At 45.0% G+C, this 7,779-nt stretch overlaps 1 protein-coding gene across 2 annotated transcripts in view; it reads left to right on the plus strand.

The window, feature by feature from the left end:
• The window catches only part of DLL3 (delta like canonical Notch ligand 3), a 160,653-nt gene extending 157,405 nt beyond the window's left edge, over positions 1 to 3,248 (plus strand). For both annotated transcript variants that reach the window (XM_084814690.1, XM_084814691.1), the window contains exon 9: positions 1,174 to 3,248. In XM_084814690.1, the coding sequence (XP_084670816.1) occupies positions 1,174 to 1,179 (6 nt within the window). In that variant the 3' untranslated portion in view covers positions 1,180 to 3,248. The remainder of the gene's footprint in view (positions 1 to 1,173) is intronic.
• Positions 3,249 to 7,779: the final 4,531 nt, after the last annotated feature.

Here is a 7,779-nt window from a genome sequence, read left to right on the forward strand (position 1 = left end):
AAATCATGCCTGTCTCACCATTGTGTCTTTTGGACCTGGAACTGTTAGAGCTGGTTATCCCTTGGCTTGGGTCTGCTTGTCCAGGACAGATGGCCAGGAATGCTATGAAAGAAAGAGACTATCTGCAAAGCCCTCTTCACGATGTTTGTCTTCATTTTTTAAAGTAACATTTATTCATGAATTAATGGTTAACACAGCAGAGTGATTGCAGCTTTGGAAGGAGCTCCTCTGGGCGGCTGCAGGAAGGGGCATGCTGTTCCTAGAGGCAGTCTCCAATCAATTTGTGTTAGACAAGTCTGCCTCCCTCCTGGCCTCAGAGAAGTAAACCCCATCTTTTGGTGTGGCACCTGGGAGGAGGACAACTCACAGGTGAGTACACACAGTTGGCAACCCCCTGACTTTTTCGCTGGAGTGGGGTGGGTGACCCATCTCCCGTAAACATATTTACATCTTGAGCTTAACCAGTTACTCTGGTGTAACAATACATCCAGTAGAGCCAATTATGTGCTGCACGGAAGCACACAGGGAAAGGGAACCCTCCCCTTTACGTTCTAAAAGCATGAGTGAGCACATTCTCTTAAGCCATGCAGAAACAATGATGGAAGAATCACATTATTCATGGATCTGCCACTGAGAACAGTCTGAAGTTTCACAGAGGTCCATGCTTTACCACATTTCCATGCGTGTGGCTGCAACACTGCTGGTGTCGAGAACCTGGATGGCTTCCCATACCTGCGAGCCCTGCCCCTGGCCCCTCCCTGGCTGGGTTGGCGTTGCTCCTCTTGCCATCTGTGATGTTTCCCTGCAGCTAGGAACATGACCAGCGGCCCCTGTCCATTCCCATGTCCAGAGGGAGCAACCTCTGTTTTCCGGGTGGAAAGGCATTTTGTAGTGTGCAGTGCAAAGGGCAGGAGGCTTATGAGTGGCCTCTCTGGGAAAACAACACCACAGCCAGAGCTGCAACTTGGCTAGGGACCCTTATGCAGGAGCTCACCTTGCACGATGATTTATCTAGTCCTTGAAGGGCTGATTCCTTCCTTGGAAAAAATTTCAGTAGATGCTAAGCTTTGGAGAAGGAGAAGGGTGGGGGTGGGGGGAGGCCAAGAAGGCAATACTTAGCCATTATATTCTGTCCTAATCTCTTGCCCCCCACTCTTTCATATTTATTTCTAGGTCTAAAGAAGATCCTTCTCCCAAGCCTTGGAGTCTGACATCTGTATTTTCTTTTATTTTTCTTCCAAATTCTCAGCTAAAGGAATGTTTACAGAACACACTGAATGGACTCCTGGAGCAGCTAATGTCTTACCATTGTTAATTTTTTTATCTATATAGTATTATGAAAAGACTCCTTTTTTAAAGGAAAATATTTAATATTTATTCTTGCTGCTATTTTTTAATTTTATTTTTGCATTGAGACTGACTCACAGATCTTAGGAAAGGAAACTACTAATGGATTGGAAAGTTAGAGCTGGGTTTGGAGAGGTTTGTCTGGGATTTCCCTTGGAAAGGGGCAAAAAAGGGAAGGCTCATTTGGGGTGTGGGAAGGGGGAGATTAGGGAGAAAGAGAGGCTGCACTAAGAATGTCTGATCTATAGAAAAGGCGGGTCCTTTTCCCACACAAGTGCCAGGACTGAAGTCATTTTGCATGTCTTTTCTTTTATTTTTCTTTACCATGGATGCTTTTCCTACAGGCTTGTGGGCTCTGCTTTCTAGCCCACTGCAACTCTTCCCTCACTTTGAAGGAGGGAAGCGCTTTTGTTCAGCCATCGGACAGGTATAGAGAATAAGCCTCTCCAACATGAGGAAGTTATAACTGATTGAATTTGATTTCTCTCCCGCCTTTTGGTCCTGAAAGACCCCGAAGGCAACTTACATTAAAATATATATGCAACACAGTGCCCATCCATTGGCGATGATTTGGTTGTACAGAAGCAACCAGGAGAGATGCTAAGGGGAAAGCAGGGATGTGGGAGACGCCCTCTAAGGCAGGGGCAGGGAACCTCTTATTAGCCAAAGGAGATCCCGATGCTGCTTTGAAGCCCGCTGCCAGGACATGCCAAATTCCTGGCCTATACGCATATATGAACGGGTAAGTGCACGTCGTCTTATTTTGCAAGGAGCTGTCACCACAAAGTGAACAATGCCAGTTCTTCAAGGAGTTTTCCAAACTATGGTTACACCACTGTTTCACCATGCGGGGGCAGCAGTAATACAGGACAAGTTAACATGAGAAGACTACAGGGATTTCTCACCTCATAGCGGGAGTTCCCTGGTTGGTTGGTTTGGTTTTCAAATTAATAATATGTGAACTCACCAAAATTCACAGAAAGCTGTCCTTTCTTAGGAAGCAATGGAATAGGAGACAGTTCTGTTCAGAGGAATTTGTGTCCTTGGAGTGAGTTGCTTGGGAAGGCTTTCCCCATCCGCTGACAGGGATTACTTTCCCAATGCAGCACCAACCCACCTGCCTTCAAGCCCATCTGGCTGTGGAGATGTGTCTCCAGCTGGACCCAAAGCAACGCAGAACATGCAGACATGTTGCAAAGGGCCCAAATTTGCCCTTGATTTGAAATTATTTGATGTCTAAAGAACTTTTTTTTTTTTAATATCAGAACAAACTAGGACCCAGTGTAGTTTATATGACAAATTGGATTAACTTTGTGACTGCTTATTTTGCTTTTTCATTTCCCTATTTTTTTTTTAATCCTAAGAGGTGAACTTAAGTTCTGACAAATAGTGCCGTGTGCCTTCAAGTATAGAAAAATCAACATTTTTTCAATAATGGTAAGTATTTTTTAGGCAAAAAAAAGACAAAGGGAATGCAGTCTTACTTTTAGAGTCTGAAACAAGGTAACAACTGAGTCATCTCACTAGAATACCAGTTGTGGCAACTTTTTATGTTAAATTCTGTTGTTTTTAAAAATTAAAATTTCACCTTCAGATCCTAATGTCAAAAGTTCTAATGAAAATGTTATGGGGTGGGCAGCATCACTTGTTACTTTTTAAATTGTTTCTCCCTTACCCTGTGTTATTTTTCCTTTTAATTTAAAAACCCAAGAAATATTGTATACAAAAAAGACCTGCTGGAGATACTTTATATACCTATTTAAGTTGTATATACTGTATATTTATAAGTGTCATGTTTATATATCTCTCCCCTGCCCCACCCCTCATCTGTAGCTTTTCTTTTTTATGTATGGTCCTTTCTCTCAAAAGAAAGCTATATAAAATATCTATTTTGCTCGATGAAAACCAGTCTGTCAGATGCTGTTTCCTTGCACAGTTTTGCTACATTTTCACACAGTAGCTGTAAGGTGAGAAATCATCATGTGGTACTCCCCAATACACAAGCAGAACCAGGACTGGGGTGAAGAACAACCTGAGGTGAAGAACAAGATTTTGCCTTCTCCCATTCCGTATACAAAAGCTGACTGGGCTGTTCCTTCAACAGTGGCGATGCAACAGTATCTTTCACCACATCTGATGGCTGCAGGATAGGTTAGAGGGCACATGGCAGGCCACTTGGCACACAGTGCTCTCTTCTGACACCTTGGTGCTGCCTCCTAGCATCTGCTGCCTAAAGTGCCTGCTTCCTTCTGCCTAACAGTAGGGCCAGCCCTGCACAGACCCTGTGCAAACTGGCGTCTCCATTTATTTCTCTGGAGGGGTGGGGACTAGCCCCAAGACATTTTGCCTGCCCAAGGAACTGCACAACAACTATCTGAGAGGTGTCACCCAAGACCCTCGCCACTTTATCCAAAAGCTCTACCATGGCATCGTCCGCAGCACAGCAAGGGTGCTTATGGGTATCTCGCTCCATGCATTGTTTGTAGAAGTGGGCCAGCCCTAGATGAACACTTCCATGCACATAAAAGATGTATGCACAGTCAGCTCTCCCCCCCCACCCCATACACACACATGCACTCACTAACACATAGGGAAAGCCCTTCTGAGAGGGACAAGCATCAGAACCTTTACACCCATAAACAGGATATGAGCAGTGTTGGGAGACACCCAGTGGAATCACCTAGTGCATTCCCATCATGAAACAGGAATTTCAATACCTAAATCAACCCACTCCAAATTGCAAGAGCAGTTTAATAAAACTGGTGAACTTTAGGTATTCCCACTGTATGCCCACCAATCCCCCACTGTTTGTGAAAACCTCCAAAAGAAGGAGATTCCACAACCTTCCCTGGAACCACCTTCCAGAGGAGGCTGAAGTTGGTTCCCAGCTCCTTACACCTCTGAGAAAGTTAGGAACTTTTCCCTCATATTTTAATTTAAACCCACTGCTGGTACTTCATACCCACATCAGCTTTTTCATGCTATGATGGACAGGGTGAAGAATTCTCCTCCAACTGAGCTTTTGTTGGTGGCCTGTTTGTCCAGTATTATAGTGATGGTGGGGCCCTGTTCGTAGCAGGGATGGAAAAACTTTTGACTGTACTCTACCAGGTCTCCCTGAACAGAGGTCCCTTAAGATGAATTACTTCTAAACCTTTGTCCCCTTCTCCCTGTCCCCAGGAGACCAGCTCCCTGAACTAACAGAGCAAAGTGTTAATAGGGAAACCATAAGGCAGGCAAGTGTGAAAGGTGCTGACCTGCCACCCCTAGGGCAGCTGTTTACAAGCAGCTGTCAACACATGGCTGAAAAATTAATGTGTCCCCCCCATCCCCAGGGTGTCTGGTGTTAATGTCAGAAAGGGCAGGGAAAGGCGGGGAAGGCGGGAAATCCTCTTTCCAGCCCTAAGATAGGCATTGAGAAATGCTTAGAGGTAGGCATGCTGGGCGTCAGGAAGCTGGAGTTCTTATGAAAGGAATGTTCAGCATTTAAAAACATGCGCGCACACTCAGTGGTTGGCCCAGTAAAAGCTACCATCACCATTTTCTCCCCTAGAAAGAATTAGGGCAATCAAAAATTAAACCAGATTGATTTCTACTTAGCATCACTCTCCTAGGTGAAGGCCTCCTCAACCCAGTGAAAACTATGCCCTAGATAGAGTCAAAGCTCCATGGCTGGAGGCACCACGTGGAATCTTGAGAGACCAAGGTTCCAGTATCTCCTCTGCCATGAATCTGTTGTGGGGCCTTGGGCAAATCACCAACCTCTCCGCTACAGTTAGTTTCATCTGCCCGACAAAAGGGTGGTGCCAGAACACTAAAAATAATGAAAGTGTTGTATGAATGAAATAGAAGCAGTTAGAACAGCTGCAAAAATTAGCAGCACCCATTACAGGGTATCGAGTGTTGTCCACATGTTAATGCAGTTTACAACCACATTAATCAAACATGAAAGCTGCTGCTTCCACAAATACAAAGTGTCATGGCAAAAACTAAACATGTTAAGAAAACATAAACAGAACTACACTAAACACAAAGCTTATGACTCAAGATGGGAGCATCACAGGTCTTGCAAACATAACAAACTCTTTAGATCACGCTCACAGCAACTCCACTGTGCTTAATTTCTAAAATAAGATGAGAAGCCTAGTTCAGATGTGCCTGGATGCTTGACTTTCAGAACTGGGAGTTGCAATTAGTACTAAGAAAAAGGCATTCAGCAGGTACTGATGCAGGGCTGAGTCACACAGGCACAGTCGCCACTTGATAATTCCCGCACACAGATCATCGCTTGATGTTGCAATGAGCCAACACAGGATCAAGCTGTCATATAAAACAGGATACTTTTGAATGGAGTCAGCCCACCCCTTCAGCATCGCACAATCAAGCAATGAACCAACCCTCAGAGGAACATTTTTTTGCAACTTCTGATTTTCCAGAACTGAACGCTGTCTCAGGTTAAGCCTTCCTTATTTGATTAATCTCGCTGCAGAGAGTTTAGATCAGTTACAGGAACAAACAGCCCTATTCAAATGAGATTGGAGGCCTTGCATGGAATCTAAGGCTGCATCCTGAAAACTGTTTCTTTAGAGCCAGGGATGTGACTCCCCCACCCCTTGATCCAGCATCAGCAGCTTGATAACAAGGGAGGGGGCCAGCATTTGTCGTGGTGCTTTCCCCTTCCCCATCCCAGGCTATGCAAGGGAGTGTTGAAATAACTCTCAGTTGTATGGCAGCAACTTCTGGTCAAGCTAATTTCATTGCTAAGAAAAACTTTTTACACTGTTTTTAAAGGGATACATTAACACATCTGTGAGGCTAGTGAGGGGGTGGGGATCACTCCTCAAAATACTGTCGGCATGATGGGAACTAATTCATGGACACTATCTGAAAGAATCACACAAAGATTTGCACATCTTCTACTGCAAAGCTGGCTATCCCTGTAGGGCAGGGCGTGGGGGGAAGGGGGAGAAGAGAGGGTTGTTCTGGCTTTTCCAATAAAGGCCTTGAAGCAATACAGAAACCTGGAAAACATCAACGATAGGCCTGCAGTGGGACATGCTAAAATTAAATATGAAGATGGGCTATGGCAGTGCTACAACCTACCCACCCCATTTCTGAAAATATCCCTCATCGGTACACAGCCTGAAGTTTTAGCATCAAATAATTTCAGATTGGAAAGACCTTACACTGCCTATCTTTATATGCTGAGACACACTTTTCTCTTAGGTTCTAAATTTTATTTTTTAGCACCAGCAGACAAAAAACTGCACATGCTCAGAGGCACTCCTGTTAACATGTCAGGATTTTTGGACACAGAAGTTAGCAATAACATGTCAGGATTTTTGAACACAGAAGTTGGCAACCCTAGTTCAAAGAGGCTGGGTGGGGTTGCTTCCCTCCAGTTCCCCCCCCACACACAACCCTTGAAATAGGTGGACATCTCAGTGATAATAAAGCATAAAACGTATTTGCTTTGGGGGGCTGTACCCAATCGCCCCTTTCCCTTCACCCAAAGACCCCGCACTGCATTCCAGCAGCGCCCCCTCGTGTCTCAGCGCTGAATCAAGTCACTCGATCAAGACATTCCAGAATGATACGAACTGCTGCTCCCAATAAAGCTTCCTCCCTCTTGCTAGTAATATTCCTTGATGTCTTGGCCTAAGGGACTATCTAATTTGGCTACATTTCAACACAGCCCGCCATCAACTTGCTTCTAAAAACAGCAAGTTTCTGGACCCCGTTGTTGCATGATGGGGAAAAGCTTATAAAAATGTAGAGAACCATGTAGAAAGAAGCACAGAACATCAGAGAGGGTGGTTACAGCTGAGGGGGCAGGCACATCTACACAGGAGGGGCAGAGCTCCTCCTGCCCACATCTATTACCTCCTCTGAAGTGGTGCTCTGATTAGCAATTCTCTCTTTGCACCAGTCAAGCCGCAAAAGGGGATAACGCAGACACTTGGTTATAGTTGCCTCTTGGGAATCGTTTGCACATTTGCACATATTATTAAAATATTTATATCCCACCTTTTGTGCCAAAGCATTTCAAGGCTCTTTACAGAATAACACAGATCCATATTAAAAACATTAAATTATTAAAATAAGTAAAAAAGCACCAATAAAAACCAAGACGCAGCCAGCAGCAAGAAACAACAACATTGCTGGGGGGGGGGGGGACAGCACCCTCTGAAATCCCAGCGTGCTGCTGTCAAGCCACTGGCAAAGAGGGAAAAACAAATCTCTCCTGGGGAGGGAGCTCCAGAGACTTGGCGCCAACATGGAAAAGGCCCTGTCCTGGGGAGAACCAGGCATCCAGCACCTCGCCATACTTCAAAATGTGAGAGAAGCAGCAGAAGCAAGGCCTCCGAAGAACTTGCAAAGTGGGTAAGTGCATATGGGAAGAGGCCATCCTTCAGGCACTCTGGAGTCAGG

The sequence above is a fragment of the Heloderma suspectum genome, chromosome 10, assembly GCF_057233095.1.
Source record: "Heloderma suspectum isolate Gila_16-S chromosome 10, 16-S_ref, whole genome shotgun sequence".
Classification (NCBI taxonomy): Eukaryota; Metazoa; Chordata; class Lepidosauria; order Squamata; family Helodermatidae; genus Heloderma; species Heloderma suspectum.